The sequence below is a fragment of the Rhinoraja longicauda genome, chromosome 22 (genome assembly GCF_053455715.1).
Source record: "Rhinoraja longicauda isolate Sanriku21f chromosome 22, sRhiLon1.1, whole genome shotgun sequence".
In the NCBI taxonomy this organism is placed as follows: domain Eukaryota; kingdom Metazoa; phylum Chordata; class Chondrichthyes; order Rajiformes; family Arhynchobatidae; genus Rhinoraja; species Rhinoraja longicauda.
In genome coordinates, this window is record NC_135974.1 from 32,586,628 (window position 1) to 32,608,979 (window position 22,352).

Below are 22,352 nucleotides of genomic sequence, written 5' to 3' on the forward strand. Positions count from 1 at the left end.
CCTGCACCATTTATTGCAGCAATTTGCATCCATGGAGGAAGATTGCCCATGGGCCACACGTGCCCTGGGTGCTGCAGTGGAGGGGGTGATGGGTGCCTCACCCATGGGCTACACAGGCCCTGGGTGCTGCAGTGGAGGGGGTGATGGGTGCCTCACCCATGGGCTACACAGGCCCTGGGTGCTGCAGTGGAGGGAGTGATGGGTGCCTCACCCATGGGCTACACAGGCCCTGGGTGCTGCAGTGGAGGGGGTGATGGGTGCTTCACCCTTGGGCCACACAGGCCCTGGGTGCTGCTGGGGAGGGGGTGATGGGTGCTTCAACCAGCTGATCCATCAGCATGGACTTCAGTGGAGGGACATGAGCGTAGCGCGCATGCGTACGACGGAGGGTCCGAGCGGATGTGCGGCCGGGCCGGCGCATGCGCGACGCTGAGCGTCGGAACCGTCCGGCGCATGCGCGGCGCTGAGCGTCGGAGCCGGCCGAGCGGGCGCAGAGCGCAGGCGCAACACCCAGGGAGGGGGAGCGGCGGCGGAGGAGCGCGCATGCGCGCGGCGGGCAGCGCGCCATTTTCCTTGCGTTTGAACTGGCGGCGTCTACGGCCCGAGGACGGAGCTGGAGTAGGATCAGGAGCAGGTACCGCGGGGCGGGCAGCCGGGGCTGGGCAGGTTAGGTTCCGCGGGGTGTCGAGGGCCGGACAGGATCAATACCGCGGCGCTGGTCGCCCTCGGCCTCGCCGGGCGTGGTTTGCCGCGAGCGAACGGCGACTGAACTGAACGTGAGGGGTTGTGCCGTGGCGCCGTGTTTAATCCTCAGGCGCTGATGGCGGCTGATTACTATGGGTCCTGAGCTCGGGGTGAGAGGGGACCGGTGTGTGTGAACGCCAGCCGCGGCCCGGGGGTGGTGGTGCGTGTGGAACCTGCTGTGTGAATGAGTGAGAGGGGCCCCATGCTCTGTGAGAGAGAGAGGGGGCATGTGTGTGAGAGAAGGGGCATGTGTGTGTGAGAGAGAGGGGGGCTGTGTGTGTGAGAGAGAGGGGGGCTGTGTGTGTGAGAGAGAGGGGGGCTGTGTGTGAGAGAAGGGGCATGTGTGTGTGAGAGAGAGGGGGGCTGTGTGTGAGAGAAGGGGCATGTGTGTGTGAGAGAGAGGGGGGCTGTGTGTGTGAGAGAGAGGGGGGCTGTGTGTGTGAGAGAGGGAGGGGGGCGAGCCGCTTCCCGCCCACTCTGATTGGCGGCTGTGTGGGGCGGTGCTTATCTCGCCGACGCCATTGGCCGAGGCTGCTGTCAATCAGCGCTGCTTCCCGCAGCATGTTTGAGTGACCTGCAGGAGTAGGGCCTGGTGCGGGATGAGGCCTCGCAGTCTGCCCCCTTCACTAACATCACTCTTACACCCATATACAGTGCGGGATGAAGCCTTGCAGTCTCCCCCCTTCACTAACAGCACCCTTACACCCACATACAGTGTGGGATGAAGCCTCGCAGTCTGCCCCCTTCACTAACAGCACTCTTACATGCACATATAGTGCAGGATGAAGACTTGGCCTCTCTCCCCTTCACCATCAGCAGTCTTGCATCCACATACACGTGGGATGAATCCTCACTATCTCCCCAGCACTCTGACTGCCTGCTTCAGCAATCTTAGCCCAAATACAGGGTAGAATGAAGTCTAATCCTCAATGGCCAGGAAGAAGCCATAGTTTCTCTCTCTCACTATCACTGCCCGCTTCAGCATTCTTGCACCGAACTACATTGTGGGATGAAGCCTCAGCTTCTCTCCCTCGCTATCAGCAGTCTTACACCCACATACAATGCGAGATGAAGCCTCACAGCCTCTCGCTTACTGCTTGACTGCTGTCCTTCTGCTGACTGGTTAGCACCAACAAAAACTTTTCACTGTACCAGTGACAATAAACTAAACTGAACTTTCCCCTTCACAATCATTGCTCGCTTCACCATTCTCACGCCCAAATACAGGCTGCCCACGTACCTCTATAATACAATGCATGGCTGGCGGGAAATGAGTTGGAATGACCTCGGACTTAATTTACAATAAAGCAAAAACTACTAGAAAGAATTAGATTAAACTACATGTGGAGAGTGATAGAGGGAATTAGTGTTTCCACATATGGCTGATATATCTGGACTGAAGTCCCAATAAGGCCAGGTTTTGTTCTCTGACGCATAGTAATGAACCAATATAGAAAATGCTGGGAAGGTCAGACAGCATCTGCAAAAAGGTAAACTTAACATTTCAAGCCCAAGATCAAAATTGGGAAATGAGGAAAATGACTTTTCAGTTGCGGGGATGGTTAGAACAAAAGGAATACATCTAATGCTGCATCTAGAGGTATGTAATGCTTCCTTGTGTTAGATTTACTAAAAGTGGGCTTTAGCTTTACCAGTGGAGAAGAAAAAAGACAGCCAACTGACAAATGGATAACAGGCAGAACTGGGCAGGTCTAATACAAATAAAATGGTGAGTTAGCAAAGTTAGAGAATTTGACAAAGTCTGAGAGGATGTAATGTGGCTTGATTCAATCAATGCCACCAAAGAGAAGCTAATTATCTCTCAATCACCGCATGACAACATACACATCATTTCTAACTCTGAGATATTGCGTACATGTGCTTGTCATTATAGCACAGTGGAATTCACCTTTGAGATAATACATTGGAATATAATTCAATAGAATTTAGACAATGCTCTGTGCTGACATCCCCATTGTTCTGACAGCCTGTTTGTAATATTGCCCAGCTTGAGCTTTAGCATTGCTTTGGCATTGTATTGATGTGCTTTTTTTCTAATCCTTAATATATTTGCTCATAGTGCAGAAATATTTTTATCTACTATTCTGTTTGTTTATCCACGTATTGTCTTTTAGATTTTAGCAAGTAAGCAGACTACATTGGCATAGTCAGACTCTAAATATATGCTATTTTACAACAGTAGTAATATCGTGTTATAGTTGTGTAGGAAAATAACTGCAGATGCTGGTACAAATCGAAGGTATTACAAAATGGCGGAGTAACTCAGCGGGTCAGGCAGCATCTCAGGAGAGAAGGAATGGGTGACGTTTCGGGTCGAGACCCTTCTTCAGACTGAAGGGTCTCGACCCGAAACATCACCCATTCCTTCTCTCCTGAGATGCAGCCTGACCCGCTGAGTTACTCCAGCATTTTGTGATACCTTCGTGTTATAGTTGGGTTGAATATTGTACAATCAATATTATAATGAACTGGATTAAAGCCTCTCTATACATCTATTGGCACCTGTGGGGGAAAATATTGATATTTTGAAAATGGACAAATCGAGGAGGATTATATTAAATGGCAGAGCAGGTTTGAAGGGCAAAGGGACCTATACATATATAATGGAATTGAAAAGGGAATTTTAAATGATAAAACTGCAATCGGAAATGTGGTCTAAGCATAATTTTAAAAATCTCAAAACTTTTACATCGCAGAAGGCCATTATGTCTGGCACATCGTTAGTTACACCGTTCAATACTGATCCAGATAGTTTCAGTCGCTGACCATCTCCTTGTTGTCTTGCAAATTCTTATCCTTTCAGATACATTCACCATGATTCCTTTACTCTCCTTCTCTATGGTACTACCCATAAAGCATAGGATCCTGGTGCACTAGTAACTCATTCTCACCTGAAATGTTCATCGAACTATCATGTACATGTCCACAGATTTATTTGAACCCGTACTCTCTTTAAAACTGGGGCTCCAGTTTCAATTACTTTGCGTTCTTTCCAGCAAAATGCATAATTACTTAGAATTAAACTTGATTCAACTGTTTACCCATTTCAGTACATAAAAATGTAAGAACAAAAAAACATTCAAAGAGAACAATTATCCAGAGGATTGAGAGAATTTCTGAATTCAGCGACAAAAGGAAAAGGAAAACTGGAACAGCAGCTGTTTAAAGAAAGCATACATAGTTTACATTAAATATATGTCCCCTTGAAGGCACACTTGCCCAATAGAAGTAGCCCCACTGGGAATTGAAGATAGTATTATGTCAAAGTAAAAGGCATAGCCTCGCCCAAAAAAAACAGCCTGAGGATTGAGCAAATTAATTGAGAAAACTAATAAATTGATGAAAGGGGAGTTGATTGCATAAATAATTTACTGAGGATTATAGGTATGTAAAGAGGAAAATGTTATGAACTATTAATGTTGTTCACTTTAAGAACACAGAATGAAGAAATTATACCATGAAATAAGAAAATGGCATAAAAATTTAAAGAAAAGGGCATAAAGACTTCTCTGAAATAGAGAAGTAAAATAAGTATAAAGCTAATGAGGACCTGAAACCAAGTAGCAGTGCCAAAAGAACAGCATTGTAGATATTAACGGGATGGAAAGCCGACAACTCCCTAGAACCATGATCTTCATTTCAATGCTTTGAGAGGGTGACTAACAAATCTAACTCCACAATTTTGGAAAGGATGGAGAAAAAAAGTAGGAACTACACTGTTAAGCCTGAATTTGATAGAATAGAACATGCTACGATCTATATTAGTTGGGGAAAGGATATGGAAAAATGAAATAAAAAGGGTATTTGGCAAGGTTAGATGTATTTATGAAAAGCATAGCATTTTTTTTATTCTGAGGTTGTTGGTAACACAGTAAATAAGGGTGAACAAATAGATGTGATGTAGTTGGAGTTGTGGTGGCCACGATCTGCAGGGGGTAACTGCCGAGCCGCTTCCCTGCACACAGGACCCTGCAGTCTGCGGACTGGAAGGGGGAGCCGGCCACTACTAGTCCCCCGATGACCGTACTCTGGGAGAGTGGAGACGGCGGAGGTAACAGACACAACCGGCAAGGAACGAGGCATACAAGAGAGGAGACAGAACCAGGTTCTGGCCTACTGCACCCTTGAGGTCGGCTGCCCCAGGGAACAAAGGTGGATGGATGAGGAGAGGGATAGAAATAAAATGCTGGAGTAACTCCGCGGGACATGCAGCATCTCTGGAGAGAAGGAATGGGTGGTGTTTGGGGTCGAGACCCTTCTTCAGACGAGGAGAGGGTCGTGGGTCCACACATCCAAGGAAAGCAATGGCTCCAGGCCCTCTGCAGCCTGGAGTTTGCCTGCAACAGGCAACACTCATAATAACTAGAGTGCAGACTGGACTATAAAAACGGCACCAAAACATGATGCCCCTTGCATGTGGGATCAATGAACTATTTCTGTACACTTGCTAATCGAGGATGTGCAATGTGTAATGATGGCAATGTGAGTTGTGTGGAGGATACAGCGAGGTCTTAAGGAGAAATTGACTAACTAAGTAAATTGGCGAGACAGTTGTGAATGTGATAGTGCTCACCACAATATTTAACCTCTCCTTGGCAAAGTCCGTGGTCCCTGCATGCTTCAAAAGATTCATTATTGTACCGGTGCCAAAGAATGCCTCTCCAGCTTGTTTAAATGACTACCGACCGGTGGCCCTCACCTCGGTTGTCATGAAATGCTTCGAAAGACTAATCAAGAAGCACATCTGGGCCCTCCTTCCCCGCAACATGGACCCACTACAGTTCGCATATCGTCCGAACAGGTCCATGGATGATGCGGTCTCCCAGGTTCTGCACACTGCTCTCTCTCATCTGGACAGCCAGAAGGGGGCTATGTGAGGATGCTGTTCATTGACTTTAGTTCAACTTTCAACACAATAGTCCCCACCAGACTGGCTGAGAAGCTGCTGGAACTGGGGCTTAGCACCCCTCTGTGTGCCTGGGTCCTGGACTTTCTCACCGCCAGGCCCCAAGTGGTCAGGATGGGAGAACACACATCTAGCCCTCTCACCCTGAACATAGGACCCCTCCAGGGTTGCGTCCTTAGCCCCTACTGTACTCCCTGTACACACATGACTGTGTGGCCAGGTTCAGCTCAAACTCCATCATCAAGTTTGCTGATGACACTGTGGTGGTGGGCCGGATCTCTGACAACGATGAGAAGGCCTACCGGGAGGAGGTGGCTGATCTGGCACTCTGGTGTCAGGACAATAGCCTCCCCTTGAATGTCAAAAAAACTAAGGAGCTGATTGTGGACTTTAGAAGAGCTCAACATCCAAGGACATACACGCCACTGGAAATAAATGGGTCTACTGTGGATAGGGTGAGCAGTTTTAAATACCTGATAGTCCACATCGAAGAGGATCTGACATGGACAACACACATTGCCGCACTGGTGGGTAGGGCAAAGCAGCGCCTTTAGCACCTGAGACAGCTGAGAAAATTCAGAGTGTCTCTGAGGATCTTTCAATGCTTCTACTCTGGGGCTATAGAGAGCATCCTGTCCGGCAACATCACAGTCTGGTTTGGGAACAGCTCGGCCCAGGACAGGAAGGCCCTGCAGAGAGTAGTGTGTTCAGCAGAACGCACCATGGGAACTACACTTGCCCCCCTGCAGGACCTATACATCAGGAGGTGTAGATCGAGAGCAAGCAAGATTATGAGGGACCCCTGCCACCCCAGCAACGGACTGTTCCAGCTGCTACGATCAGGCAAACGCCTCCGCTGTCACGCTGTGAAAACGGAGAGGATGAGACGGAGTTTCTTCCCACAGGCCATCAGGACTGTTAACTATTATAACTCCAGGGACTACATTTTGTCTTCTCTGTATTAACTTTAATTTATATGCTGTAACTGTAATTCTTTTTTTGCACAATCCACAGGCATTACCACTTTCATTTCATTGCACATCGTGTATGTGACAAATAAACTTGACTTGACTTGATGGAGAAAATGTGAAGTCATCCACTTTGGTGGAAGAATTATAAGAGCAGAATATTTCTTGACCCATCAGAACTGACCCCTCCATCGACTCCTTTAAGTCCAGGCTCAAAACCGATTTCTACTCCCTGGCGTTTGAGGCCCTCTGAGGGGGCGCTGTGAACTGTTTATGTATGTGCTGTTATGTTTGTGTGCCATTGTATGTTCGTTTCTTAGTACCTGAACAGATTTACAGCACTTTGGTCAACGTGGGTTGTTTTTAAATGTGCTATACAAATCAAATGGAATTGACTTGACTGTAGAAAAGCAATGGCATGGAGAAGGTGGCTCATTTGTGCTAGAATTGGTTTCATGGAAAAATCCTTATCCTTTAATCTGAACGCTAATAAGAGCACATGCAAACAGAGTAACCTCCTCGGTGGAATTACAATTCGTATCTTTTTTGTTATTGGAAATAGCCTGCCGTGTAAGTTCTTGCAGTCTTTGAAAGCGCAGGACTCTTAAATGTTAAGTATTAATTCCATGTCATGAATATTTTCTATTTTAGAATTTGTGATCATGGATCTCAGTGATGCCAATTTGCAATCCTTGTCTGAATTTCTGAAGAAGACTCTTGACCCTGACCCTGCAGTTAGGAGACCAGGTAATTATTTATCTTAAAACAAAATTGAAGTCTGTTGTGTCCATTCTTAATTTATGCATTGTTCTTATGACCACTTATTTCAAAACCGCCATCCACATAAAAATATATTACGTTTACACTGTTTAGTGTTTCAAGTAAGGTTTACTGAAATTAACGGCTATTAAAATGTTAGTCTCGACCTACTGAATGCAAGTGATTAGGTGCAAGTGAATTGCTGCTTCACTTGGTAAGGCTGTTTGATCCCCCGGATGGTGGGAAGGGAAGAGGTGAAAAAGCAGCCTCTTTCCTTTCCACCATCCAGAGATGGGAAAATGTCTTTGCAAGCGAAACACTAATTCACTTGCACTTCAATCTCATGTACTGCATTTTGTGTTTGCAAATGATATTTAAATTGGCAGGATGTGACTGGTGGTGTTCTGCAAGAATCGGTATTTAGGTTCCAACTGTTTGTTGTATTGATAAATAGTTTAGACGATGAACTAGAAAACTACGTAACCATGTTTGCAAATGACATACCACCCCCTCCCCAGGTACTTAATCCTGCAACCGCGGGAGAAACAACCCCTGTCCTGAAACTCCGACAGTCCTTTTGGACGAGGCAGAGATTCACTTGCACCTCCTCCAGCCTCATCTGCTGTTCCAGGTGTGGTCTCCTGTATATCGGCGAGTCCAAGGCGATCGTTTAGCTGAACGCCTCCGCTCAGTCTGCCTAAACCTACATGGTCTCCTGGTTATTAAATACTTTAACTCCTCCTCCCATTCCCACACTGACCTTTCTGTCCAGGGCTGCCTCCACTGTCAGAGTGAGGCTCAACGCAAATTGGAGGAGCAGCACCTCATATTTTTCCTGGGCAGCTCACAATCGAGGGGTATGAATATTGACTTCTCTAACTTCAAGTAACCCTTGCTTTCCTCTTCGTTAAATTTTATCTTTATATGCTTCATTGACACCTTCCCCTAGGTTACAATGATCTATTCTACATTTTCCTTGATCTTCGTCCATTTTGATGTCTCGTTTTGACCTCACCCTTCCATATCTCTGTGTCTCCCTCTCTCTTAACACTCAGTCTGAAGAAAGGTCTCGACCCGAAACATCACCCATTCCATCAATCCAGAGATGCTGCCTGTCCCGTTGAGTTACTACAGCATTTTGTGTCTATCTTAAAGAAAGGCAGCATTATTTGTAATATTAAGACCAAGAAAAGTGGCAGAGGTTTGCCAGATATTTCTTTGTGGGACCAATGAAATCCTCAATTTTGCAGAGAGAAATGAATGGAGAGAATGCTGAATTATAGAGGATAGAAAATAACTGAGTTTACTTGTACATAATACGTCAGAGGCAGATGCAGGAATCATTTAAAAAGACAAATAGAATGCTCGCCTCTTTTCTGGGAGACTGGACACGAGGGAACTTGCTTTTCTAAGTGCATAATTAAATCAAACCTCTTGCTTTTCAGCTGAGAAGTTCCTCGAGTCAGTGGAAAGAAACCAAAATTATCCATTGTTGCTGCTAACTCTTGTTGAAAAGTCTCAAGATAATGTCATGAAAGTGTGTTCAAGTGTAACTTTCAAGAATTACATCAAAAGAAACTGGCGAATTGTAAGTAAGCTGTGGGAGTTATGTCATGTCTTCATCATACAGATGGTGTTCAGATATTACAGTTCCTATGGCAGAAACGTGGAAATGACTGCCACAAGAAAGGAAGATAGAAATTCTGACGTTTTCATTTCTTGGATGTGCTGCAGCTCTTGTACTTAAGCGAAGGTGTAAGTAAGGGAGAAAACTTCAACTTGTGATGGTTGATATGATTTACATGGAGTTCAGTAAGGCCTGTGACAAGGTCCCACAGGGAAGGTTGGTTAGTTAGTAAATGCGTTGATTACATAATATTGTCGATAGTTAGACTTGGGCTACAACAGCATGATTCGATCAGGTGGTAAGTTGGGCAGATAAAATTTCATTCTGATGTGTGAGGTGATGCATTTTGTGGGTGGGGGAGTGAGATAAATAAGGGTAGGACGTACATCAAGACTCATTTGCTCCTTGCTTGTTGTGTAAGTCCACGAAGGAGGCAGCACAGATAGATAGGATGTTGATAAATGCATATAAGTTGCTTGTTTTATTACCCAGGACATAGAATATAAGTGCATGTGGAGCTTTGACCACTTTTGTGTAACATTGGTTAAGCCAAAGCTGGAATATCATGTGCAGTTCTGGTCACACTCAGATAGTAAGAAAACTTCGGGATTAGCAGATATGTCTGAGACAGGAAGGTGTAGTTTGATGATATGAGTAGGAGATTTAGAATGGACCTGCAGAACATTTTCACCCTGAAATTTGGTACTTCCTGTCTGAGAAGGTAGCAAAGGCAGGTACTCTCAAAATATTGTAAGAAGCATCTGAATGAGCACCAATGCTCAGTAGGCTATGGAATGAATGCTGCTAAATGGAATTGTCATTGAGCGGTATTTGATGGTTGGCATGGATATGATGCCACGGATCAGTTTCGGAGCTGTATGATGTTATTAATACCTTAAAAAATGGCGGCACTGCCCTAGCAGCTGCCGCTCACCTGCGGTCCATTTGTCTTTGTGTTTTTGTTGTTTTTTTGGGTCTTAATTGTAGTTGTGATGTGGTATTTTTGTGTTTGTGTACTGTGTGTGTATGTGGGGGGGAGGGGGAAACTGTAACACTGTAAATATGTGTCCCTTCAGAACGGAGACCCGACCTTTGTTTTCTGGGCCGTGTCTCCGTTCCTGCTGCGGCCTACCATCAGCCCAACTCCTGGAGCTGTCGGCCTCCAGGGCTCTGGTTCGCAGAGCCCGCGGATCGGACTTACCACCACCGGAGCCGGCCGTCTTCGGAGGCTGCGGGAGCGGCTGCGACTGCGGCTGCGACTCGCCTTAGGCTCGGGCCGCGTGGATGCCGACATCGGGAGCTCCGGCAGCGGCAGCGTGCTCGCCCGCCCCGGATCGCGGGGCTTGGGTCGCGGACATTTCACCGTCCGGCGCGGCCTAAGATAGGCCGCGGGATATTTCTCTGCTGGGCGGGGGCTTCAATGTCGGGAGCCACGACCGCCCCGACGTGCAGCAACAGCGGCAGCAGCGTGTTCGCCCGCCCCGGATCGGACTTATCATCGGCGGAGCCGGCCGTCTTCGGAGGCTGCGGGAGCGGCTGCGACGCGACGCGCCTTGGGCTTGGCCCGCTGTGGACCGTCCGGTGCGGCCTGCAACCACAACAACCTGACCGCGGGCGAGGACAGCGGGAGAAGGGAAAGACATTGTGGCCTTCCATCACAGTGAGGAGAGAGAGGACTGGAGGAGACTCACTGTGATGGATGTTTTTTTTTGTTGTTTTTTTTTGTTTTTTTTTTTGTGTGTTTTTGGGGTTGGGTGGTTTGAGTGCCTGTTTGATGCTTTTATTGTTGGACTGTGTTTTTGGGGGTTTTGGGGTGTGTGATTTGAATGCCTATTTAATGCTTTTATTGTTGGACTGTGTTTTGGGGGGTTTTTGGGGTTGGGTAATTTGGGTGCCTGTTTAGTGCTTTTGTTGTTGGACTGTGGGTGATTGAATTAACATTTTGTTCAAGATGGCCGCGCCGTTGTGTTTGGCTGCCTGCCACTGTATGTTTCATTTTTTTCCTAGTCAGATGTGCAGCACTTTGGTCAACGTGGGTTGTTTTTAAATGTGCTATACAAATAAATTGACTTGACTTCTCAAGGGATCAAGAATAGGAAATCTTTTGACATTTTTTAGTAACCCAGAGGTAAAAAGGAGGAATAATTTAAAGTAATCAAGTATTTTTAAATATTATCTTTAACAAGACAATAATGATAATCTGAGTTACTACCATCTGCATGCCTGTTATATATTTTTCAGATTGAAGATGAGCCAAACAAAATATGTGAAGCAGACAGGGTAGCTATTAAAGCCAACATTGTGAATTTGATGCTGAGTAGCCCTGAGCAGATTCAAAAACAGGTACTTCTTTAGTTTCTACATGTACAAAAACAATTATGATGTACTATTCTAGTTTCTTGTTCACGTCATATTCTTCTGCAGTTGAGTGACGCCATCAGTATAATTGGACGTGAAGATTTTCCACAGAAATGGCCCCATCTTCTAACAGAAATGATTAACCGTTTTCAAAGTGGAGATTTTCATGTAATTAATGGAGTACTTCGAACAGCGCACTCATTATTTAAAAGGTATTTGTCTTTTCGTGCATGGGTGTTGGAGTTAGATTTGGGGGGTGTAGTCTGATATTTCAGCCCCAGTAAACTTGGGTGACTGCAATTTTTTTAATTATATGTTAATCTGTGTCCTAGTATTGATCTCAAGGCAATAGGTCAAAACTTCTGATTTTGTAATTCTTATAAATTCATGTCCAGCTAAGTGAGTATTTTTGTTCATCCTGAAACATCCTTGAGAAAGTAGAGGTCAGCTCTCTTCTTGCACCATTGCAGTCCTCTGGCGTTTGTCAGTCAGAGGGTTCCAGGATTCCAATCCAATAACACCGAAGGAATTATGATATGTTCCAAGTCGCAATGTTGCAGGTGATGACATTTGCCATCTTTATCTGGTCTTTATGGAAGAGATTTGGATAATCCTGATGTGGCAGTCCAGTGCATTTTGCAACTGGTACACAACAGTAATGTTATGTCAGTGGTGAAGGGAATGAATGCTGAGGATATTGGATTGTACTGTCAAGTGATTGTACTGGTGTGTCTTCTTGACTTGTTGGAACTGCACTTATGCAGTGACGTCCCAGTGACGGACATCCAACAATATCTACATTGCAACCTGTTGACCTGCGTTGTTTTCCCCGTTGGTTTACCAGGCTTTTCTGTCTCCGCACTCAGCATTCAGGATAGTCACTCTAACTTTGTCTCTCGACTTCAATTGTTTTGTCCATGTTTAGATTAAGATCGTAATGAAGTCTCGAACCAAGTGGTTTATGTGAAGTCCAAGCTTAGTATGGTGATCAGGTCTTTCGTGTGTAATTGCATTACATTTGGCTGGGCTTGAATTTGCCCAGCTTTTTCGGGGACAGGCTATTCCTGGATAATTGTCCATAATTTTGGTCAGATACTGATGGTACACTGTATTGGAATGGTTTGAAATTGTGTAGCTTATTTAAGACCATTTATTGATCTCTTGGGCTGTACTGATTAATTTGGAACTGCAGTGGAGTACTCTGAAGGAGAGGTGCATGATTGAGATTCAAATATTCAGATCAAAATCTGAATTTGAACTACATGGAATTTTTCTTGGCCACCCATCTTCACACTCTGTTTCCTGAGCCTACATGCAAAATAGTTTGACACAAAAAAGCTGGAGTAACTCAGCAGGACAGGCAGCGTCTCTGGGGAGAAGGAATGGTGTCGTTTCGGATTGAGACTGAAGAAGGGTCTCAACTGGAAATGTCACCCATTCCTTCTCTCCAGAGATGCTGCCTGTCCTGCTGAGTTACTCCAGATTTGTGTGTCTATCTTTGATTTAAACCAGCATCTGCAGTTCCTTCTTACACCATTTAAAGTAGTTTGTTGAGAGTGAAAGATGTTGAGGTGTTTTTGGTTATTTATGATTTCCATGGAAACATAAATTTATCTCTTAATTTGTCATGCTATTAGGTATCGACACGAATTTAAATCAAATGAACTGTGGACTGAGATTAAACTGGTGTTGGATGTTTTTGCCGAGCCCCTGACTGCACTCTTTAAGGTGACTGCACAGTTAACATCATAGTAATGGCTAAGATTTCAATTTTCTGAATTGGATTGATGCCTTGCTTTTGATTTCAAACTTGTCTTTCAATTGAGATTTGAGCACTATATGTTGTCAAATATAATGATTGAGATGTAAAACTTTTTGCAGACTACTATTGAGCTGTGCCACACACATGCCAAAGATGTAAATGTGTTAAAGGTCCTCTTCTCATCCCTTGTTTTGATTGCCAAGTTATTCTACAGTTTAAATTTTCAGGTAAGTCTCCAATGATTCGAGCTGCAGATTATGACCTGCGTCTAGGTTAATGTGAAGTTAATATATTTTTTTTCACCAGGATTTGCCAGAATTCTTTGAAGACAATATGGAAACGTGGATGACGAACTTTCATAGTTTGCTCACTTTGGATAATAAATTACTACAGACTGATGTAAGTGACAGTTCCAGTTTCATGCAGTTAGAGATGTTTAAGCAGAGGTTCCCTTGTGCTTTGAAAATCTGTATCTGAAAGAGTTTTGCAACTCACAATGTGCACTTATCATGTTATTCCTCAGATTGTTGGCTCGAAGGGCTGAATTCCTGCACCTATTGTCTATTGTAGGACACCGAGGTAGCTACCTCTTTTCTTGTGTCCCTAAACCTTTTGTCTTTAGTATTTTATGAAATGCTATTGAAATTAAGTTTACTTTATGCAGTGTCCTTCACTCATCCATACCACCTCCTTTGGTTATGTTTGTCTAGAACTAGCCTACAATGAAAATCAAATATATTTTATAACAGCATCATTAATTGAATAGATGTGTCGGAAGGAACTGCAGATGCTGGTTTATACTGAAGATGGACACAAATTGCTGGAGTAACCCAGTGGGTCATGCAGCATCTCTTGAGAAAAAGGATGGGTTTCTGGTCGGAAGAAGGGCTTCAACCCGAAATGTCACCCATTCTTTTTCTTCATTAATTGAATAAAGTTGTGTCTGCTAAATCTTTTGCAGTTTTCAATAATGGCTTATCTCTTCCTTTTTAAATGGAGTTGGTTAAAATAAATTTAACATTTCTTGATTCAACTTTATTTTCTGGGCTTAACTGGGTTTAGATATAGGAATACCTAACAGTGGTATTTGACGAAACTGCAGATACCGAACAATAAACTGCAGATGCTGAAATCTCCATCAAAACATCGAGTGCTGCATGAACTCACGAGTTCAGGCAGTATGTGTGGAGGAAATGTTGGACAATATTCTGGTCGTGACCCATCTTCAGAACTGATGTTGTCAGATGAACATCTTATTTACACATCTGTATTGGCAGTTGATCAATGATGCTTAAGCCTTGCCTTGAGGTGCTAATTGACTTTATTCCTCTGGTATGAATACAGATATTCTGTGGCCTGGAACAGAATTGTGGTTTTATTTAGCTACTAATGGTCTATTCCTAGACCACTGCATGAAATGCTGCTTAAGAGTTAAGCAAAAGTAAGAAACGTTCATTTTCAACTACTCTTCTCACAATTGTAAAGCTCTTTTTTGTTTGCAGGATGAAGAGGAAGCTGGTTTACTGGAGCTGCTTAAGTCGCAGATTTGTGACAACGCTGCTCTCTATGCTCAGAAGTACGATGAGGAATTCCAGCCCTATTTGCCACAGTTTGTCACTGCTATTTGGAATTTACTAGTTACAACCAAACAGGAAGTTAAATATGACTTGGTAAGTTTTCAATGGGTGCAACATGTTCATTTCTAAAATGCTCTCTTTTGAATATTTTTATTGTTTAGTTTAATTTATTGTCACGGTGAAAAGCTTTTGTTGCTTGTTCCGAAGTTGAATTTTCTGCTTTACTTATAATTTCTGCGGCTTTCTCCTTTCTGGAATTGACGTCTGTTCTTTGTAGTGGGTCTATTTGATGAATAGATACGTGATGATTCTTCTATGGCGGTAGAAAATATTACCATGAGCTCGAGCTATTCTCTCATCTTGTTACTGAGTATAGAGCAATACTGCTAGAGGTTTGAGAGCAGGTTGCCTGACCATTATCAAGATTTGAAAAACGGTTGACTTGAAGTGAGGAAAGCCTCTTTTATGTTCAGTGTAGGTTGCATCTCAGATTCAGGATCCTGGTGGGCAAAATCTTTGCCAGTACTGAACCAAGATTGTGCAGTAGACATTAGTGGGTTAGAGAATGACAGCTCTTAGTATTAATGACTACACTGTCTGTCTGTAACTAACATCAAGCCTGAAGTATGACCCAAGATGGCTGGTAGTTATAGGTTGTAGAAACATAGAAAATAGGTGCAGGAGTAGGCCATTCGGCCCTTCGAGCCATTCAATATGTTCACGGCTGATCATCCAAAATCAGTACCCCATTCCTGCGTTCTCCCCATATCCCTTGATTTCATTAGCCCTAAGAGCTATATCTAACTCCTATCTATTTGTACTTGAATGTGGCCACGTGAAATGGTATAACAACTGTAGATACTGTTTAGTTTAGAGATACAGTGCAAAAACAGGCCCTTCGGCCCACACTGACCGGCAATCCCCACACATTAACACTATCTTACACACACTAGGAACAATTTACACTTATACCAAGCCAATTCACGCACACACCTGTACGTCTTTGGAGTGTGGGAGGACACTGAAAATCTCGGAGAAGCCCCATGCAGTCACAGGGAGAACATACAAACTGTACAGACAGCACCCGTAGTTGGGATCGAACCTGGGTCTCCGGTGCTACAAGCACTGTAAGGCAGCAACTCCATCCCTGCGCCACCGTGCCGCTTATTATAACTGCTTTCTGTCGACGTATCGTTTATTTCTGCTTCCTCCATGGTGCTTTTAGGTTGTAACTTGTTCAAGATCAATAACTAGTTGAGTGCTAACAAAGCAAAATTCGCCAGACTTCATCTTCGAAAGTGTTAGCAGCTCTGATTGTAAACTTTTTCTATCTCATTGCCATCTTTAAAATGAAATTATAATATGTAACATGGGTACTAAATTCTCTTAGTATACAATTTCATTTTTAGAAAATGCATACAGAAATTCTTTTTTTTTTCTCATAATTTTCACAATGCTACTGGCTCTAAATGCATATCCATGATCTCTGCGTAGTTGAGTAATCTTGGGTTTTCCTTTCTTCAAAAATACAGTCTTTGAGGAGGATATTGCCATAGAGTATTTCAGCACTCTGGGAGTATAAACTATGCTCTGCTTTAAATGTTACCAAATAGAAAGTTAATTATTATGTGTCTTTTTCAGTTGGTCAGTAATGCTATTCAATTTCTGGCATCGGTTTGTGAGAGACCACATTACAAACATCTTTTTGAGGATCAGAATACTTTGACCAGTATCTGCGAAAAAGTGATTGTCCCTAACATGGAATTCCGAGGTAAATGCCTGCAAAGTTTACGTTTTCAAATACAGAATGTTAAAGATGTCAAGATTGAACTCTTCTCTGGAAGAGTTGAAAAAAACATAGCGCCTAAATTCATGAGAGTTTTGAATGAAGATACCAAAGGCCTGTTAGGGGTAGTATTTAAATCTGACTGAGGAATTGAGTGAGAGCTTGCATGAGTTTAGTAATTGCCAATAATATGTAATTGTTTTCAGGATTTCATCATTGTGTCTATAATTAGCCAGCATTACAATTTAAAGTACAATTTCGGATTTTATTTATCATTCATAATTTAAAAGATGTATTTATAGCTTTATATGAGTAAACTTCAAATGAACAGTGGAGCAAAGGACCTGTTTCAACAACTGTATCTGTAAACTAAACAGTCCACCAGAATCAATTGCAATGACCAACAGAAAAACCGTTCCAAATTTAACATCAACAAAATGTTTTTATTTATAGCTGCTGATGAAGAAACATTTGAAGATAATTCTGAAGAGTATATAAGGAGGGACTTGGAGGGATCAGGTAATTTTTGTGTTGTATTTGTCATAATGAACATGGTGGCATTCACAATCCTGTTGCTCTCATCTTTAAATTTGATCTTAATAGATGTCAAGAAATAGTTCATGCTTATTATGTGTTTCATTACAAACATTCAACATCAGACCTTGTAGCTTAAACCCAGGCATGAACAAAGGGTAATTGCCACAAAAAAAAAGAAACCATCAAAGAGAATGAAACTTACGAGTTCTAAGGGAGTAATATACTCGGATTACAGTTTTTGTTTGCACACAGTTTGTCAGTAGTATTGGTTATCAGTCATTGTAGTCCAGGACAATTAAAACTGTCATTGAGTTGAATCTAAAACTTGAACAGCTTATGGGGTAGGATAAAGTATGCTGCTTTTGGTTCGTATCATTCATCATTCCTATACTTTGTAATTTTATAAACTATTCTACTTTCCTATTTTCATCCAATCTCTTGCAAAAAGTATCTATCAATTGTGAGTGAATTGATTTATAATTTTGGCAGACATCGACACCAGGCGAAGAGCAGCTTGCGATTTGGTGCGTGGTCTTTGCAAATACTTTGAAGGGCCTGTAACAGCAATATTCTCTGGCTACGTCAATTCTATGTTGCAACAATATGCCAAAAATCCTTCTGTTAATTGGAAGCACAAAGATGCTGCAATTTATCTTGTGACATCGCTTGCCTCCAAAGCTCAAACTCAAAAGGTATTGTGTTTTTGATCCTTTAAAGCATTTGTATATTCTTGTGCTTTGTTTTAAATATTAACTGGTGTCTTTTTTTCCTCCCAACCCATTCATTATTTTCAGCATGGAATAACTCAAGCAAATGAGCTTGTAAATCTGTCAGACTTCTTTGTTAATCACATCCTGTCAGACTTGAAGTCGCCAAATGGTAAGTTGAAATGTTCCATCAAAAATCGAAGTACTTTTTGGCTGCAGTTTTGAAAACTGCAATAATCTGTACCTTGCTCCGCAGAGAGGCCTGTTACTTGAATCCACTTATTTACTGATGATGCACGTACAAACAAAGAATGACTAATTTGTGCAGCTTGTTTAATATTGTTTGCTCCACTGGCTCTGGTGCTTAACTAGTAGTAGTCACAAATTATGTATTGCTATATGAGTGTATTGTGGATACCAAATTTGTTTTTCTGGCATATAGTCTTAAACTCTTCCTTCATCGCTCTATCAGTAAAACTGTATCTGGCCTAAGTGCTGTATTTTTCATTTACAGTGAATGAATTTCCTGTACTGAAAGCGGATGCCATTAAATATGTTATGATTTTTCGGAACCAGGCAAGTTTTACAATTCTGTGTAAAATAAATTTTAATCTGTAAACAAAATATGAATTACATAAATACATTTATAACAAGGGTTCCCAACCTGGGGTACATTTACCCCAGGGGTAAATTTCACCCACTCAGGGGGTACATTTGTTGATTCTGGATTTGTACATATTGATTGACTGTTTAGTTCTGGTATACCGGTATCTGTTCATCATTAGTTCTGGTATACCGGTATCTGTTCATCATAAATAAGTGAAATAACATTTTTATGTGCTATTATTATTGTTATTTGAACTTAAAATAATAATGTTAAAAACAGTATTTTAAAATTTCTCCTTTGTTGATTGTTTTATTATGGTAGAAGTGTAAACGCAAATTACTGAACAAAAGAGGGTGGGGGTAAATTTACTTTTGAAAAGTTACAAAGGGGTTAACGGGATGAAAAAGGTTGGGAACCCCTGATTTATAACAATACGTTATATGACAACTTGTCCTAAATTATGTTAAAGTTTAATTTGTAAATAGAGATATGTAGCCTCAATTAGATTTTTAAAAACATTTTGGGGTGTTTTTCTGTCTGTTAATGTATTGCTACTGTAAAAGTAATATGTTAATTTAACAGCTTCCAAAGGAACAACTTTTGGTCTCCCTCCCACTGTTAATTAACCACTTACAAGCCGAAAACATTGTTGTTCATACATATGCTGCTCATGCTATTGAAAGGATATTCACTATGAAAGGACCTAACAATGCCACCTTGTAAGTATCTCAATATTATATACAAGTTGAGGTCTATTTTTCTAGTATGCAAAAGGCGTTGACTTTTGACTTACTTTCATTTGTTTTGAGTAATGTTAAATAAATCGATATCAAGTTGCTAAATTATTTGGCGAAAGGTGCCGGTTGTGAAAGTGGCAAGTGATTGTTTTTCCGTTTCCAGAATATCTCCTGTGGAGTTGGCCCCTGTGGTTGAGCACCTGTTAACAAACCTTTTTAAAGCCCTGACTTTACCTGGGTCTTCTGAAAATGAGTATGTTATGAAAGGTGAGAAGAATTTAACAGTGATATTTTAATAGCTTCACTTGAGTTCATTGAACTTCAGATGATGCTCCAAATACTTGTACTGAACTGTATACAAAAATGAATTTCACTGTACCTCTGTACATGTGGCAAATAAAGCACATTGATCATGTGTTCCTGCTCTGTTCATTGAAGTTTTAGAGACGTTTTCTGTGATGCACTTCAATGGGGGTCCTTTAAGTACAAAAGAAAATAGTTATGGTTTTTAAGGTGAAAATGACAATTAGACAGCTTGAACTAGCTTTGCAAACATAAGAGTATAAAATATGCTTTGTATATTTGTAATTAAATCGCTCAAGAGAATTAAGATAGCATTATAGAGTACTCGAGTAAATAGCTGCCCTCTTCAGTTCCTTCAGCTGGATTCCCTTCTGCTTGTTAGAATGTAAATGATGAATTAGTACAAAAACTGTCCAGCCTTTTACTGAAGAGAAAAAATGATAAATGTTGCATATTGTGCATTCCATAAGACTTGATAATGCACGTATCATTGTTGTGTTTTCTAACCAGCTTATTCAATTGAGTTAGCATGCCAGTTGTACCATATGCCACGGGGAGGATGTCTAAGGAAAGAATGTCAACTCACAGTCATAGAGTGTGGGAAAGGCCCAACTTGCCCACACTGACCAACATGTCCCATCTACACTGGTCCCACCTGCCTATGTTTGGCCCACATCCCTCTAAACCTATCCTATCCATGTAGCTGTCTAAATGTTTTCTCTTTCTGTTGACAGCTATTATGAGAAGCTTCTCACTTCTCCAAGAAGCAATTGTTCCTTACGTTCCCACGCTGATTAGCCAGCTAACACAGAAGCTATTGGTCGTTAGCAAGGTAAAGTAACCTGTTCCACGTTCTCTATGTATCTTGTTGTTTATCTTAAAATTAAATTTTAATGTTCAAAATGCTTCTGTTCAAACAAGCAAGTTTAATATTCAGGCATGTGAATTTTCTGCGGATTTCCGCGTTTTTAAAATCCATTTTCTGCGCTTTTTGCATGGTTTCCGCGTTTTTCACTTTGCCAAATAAACGGAGAGATCGGATTGAAAAAAAGAGAAAAAAACGAAGTATAGGCTTGTAATGAACACTAGGTTCCACTAGAGGTCGCTAGGGGTTCCATGGGAAATCCCCCCGCGCGCCCTGGAAGTCTCCCCGGAAATGTGGCACCTAGGCTGGGCAAGGCAGCCAATCTCGACCTCATCGGGACTTCCACGGCTGATCGGTGGGTTGAATTTGCAACCTGCGGCCTGGGCTCTGGAACTCCAGCTGGAGCCAGCACATCTATCCCCATAGCTGTCTTCCTTGGCCGGCTGGATAAACCAGCAAAGCTCTGGAACCAAGAGTGCCAGAAAATCAGTGGTGGAACTGTAATGAGTAAATATTAAATTTAAGTGGAAGATTATATAACTAAATTAATTAAGACAGGGTTAAAATATAAAACACGGCAGAAAAGCCAATTGCCACCTTTTTGGGCTGATTATCAATTAATGTGCAAATTTACTTCAATGTTATTAGTGTACAGTGACATATTCACATTTTTTTGTAATGTCTGTTTTTACTTTGAAATGCATTAAAAGAGGCTTGAAACTGATGTAGTGGCCTAAAGATTTAATGAACATTGTTTCTGTACGATGTTACCATTCCGATTTGTTCTTGCATTAATATATCACCTTGGGATGTTAATGTTCTGTTGTACCAAAGACGCGCTATGTTGACAGCCACTACATTGTGGATGAGGTGATAAATTGGGGTCCTATTAAATATCCTGAGTGAACATTAAATGTCCATGCCACTTAAAAGGAAAGATCTTTCAACTTGTAATCAATATTTCTCACAATTAATGGGTCACTTGATCATTTGTCCTCATGATAATGTAAAAGTAAAGTATAATCTTTACATTGCTTATTTTGTTTATAAACAGTTAACTTGAATTTGGTCTTGTCCTAGAATCCAAGCAAGCCACACTTCAACCATTACCTATTTGAGTCCCTTTGCCTTTCCGTGCGCATAACATGTAAACCAAACCCAATAACTGTGAGGAGTTTTGAAGAGGCTCTCTTCCCAGTGTTTACTGAAATATTGCAGAACGATGTGCAAGGTGAGTTTTGTTCCTCATAATTTCAATCATTGCACAGTTCACTTAAGGGTCACAGTTTAAATCGGAGACCAGCTATATCTTTTTACCAGCTTCGATAAGGAAATTCTGCACAGTCTGGAGGTTAGATGTAGTCTATTGCTGCTGTTGGTACACTTGATTCAAAAGGTACTGAAGTATTGTAAACCTTGGACCTTTGACATTATCTATGAAGCTGGTATACTACATTGCTAAGAACTATGTTTTGCACTATGCTCTACCAGTTGCTCTACCTATTGTACTTGGGTTTGGCTTGATTGTATTATGTATAGTATTATCTGGTTTGATTGGCTATCACATAAAACAGTTTTTCATTGTACATTGGTACACGTGATAATAATAAACCTATACCTGTTTAGCAGATCTGGGGGTGCACAGAGGCCTGTTTAAAGTTGATTCAAGTAGGCAAATATATACACAAAGACTGCGCCAGATTTTAAATTGCTTGTTCCCTCGTGTTCACTGGTTTCCCTAATCTTCTAAACTGACCTGAAATTTTGGATAAACACCTGCCTTAACTTGGTTGTTTTTCTCTCGCCTTCTTTTTAGAATTCCTCCCATACGTGTTCCAAGTGATGTCGCTGCTCCTTGAGATACACAATGCTGACATCTCCCCGTGCTACATGGGTCTTTTCCCACACCTGTTGCAGCCACTGTTGTGGGAACGTATTGGGAACATCCCACCTCTTGTCAGACTACTTCAGGCCTTCCTGGAGAAGGGGGCAAATTCCATTTCCACAAACGCAGCGGATAAAATTGTACGTATCTTTTCTTTGGCCTTTATTAAAAATATATGCTTCAAAATAAGATTTAAATCATAT

At 42.1% G+C, this 22,352-nt stretch overlaps 1 protein-coding gene across 1 annotated transcript in view; it reads left to right on the top strand.

The window, feature by feature from the left end:
- The first annotated feature begins 517 nt into the window (after positions 1-517).
- cse1l (CSE1 chromosome segregation 1-like (yeast)) overlaps positions 518-22,352 on the top strand; it is a 29,577-nt gene continuing 7,742 nt past the window's right edge. Inside the window, exons 1-19 of the mRNA XM_078419350.1 lie at positions 518-634; positions 7,291-7,386; positions 8,844-8,986; positions 11,267-11,368; positions 11,450-11,595; positions 13,021-13,111; positions 13,265-13,372; positions 13,452-13,544; positions 14,648-14,815; positions 16,364-16,493; positions 16,962-17,027; positions 17,535-17,737; positions 17,840-17,924; positions 18,267-18,328; positions 18,942-19,078; positions 19,260-19,363; positions 20,134-20,231; positions 21,345-21,495; positions 22,081-22,289. Of these exons, the coding sequence (XP_078275476.1) occupies positions 544-634; positions 7,291-7,386; positions 8,844-8,986; positions 11,267-11,368; positions 11,450-11,595; positions 13,021-13,111; positions 13,265-13,372; positions 13,452-13,544; positions 14,648-14,815; positions 16,364-16,493; positions 16,962-17,027; positions 17,535-17,737; positions 17,840-17,924; positions 18,267-18,328; positions 18,942-19,078; positions 19,260-19,363; positions 20,134-20,231; positions 21,345-21,495; positions 22,081-22,289 (2,283 nt within the window). The 5' untranslated portion in view covers positions 518-543. The remainder of the gene's footprint in view (positions 635-7,290; positions 7,387-8,843; positions 8,987-11,266; positions 11,369-11,449; positions 11,596-13,020; positions 13,112-13,264; positions 13,373-13,451; positions 13,545-14,647; positions 14,816-16,363; positions 16,494-16,961; positions 17,028-17,534; positions 17,738-17,839; positions 17,925-18,266; positions 18,329-18,941; positions 19,079-19,259; positions 19,364-20,133; positions 20,232-21,344; positions 21,496-22,080; positions 22,290-22,352) is intronic.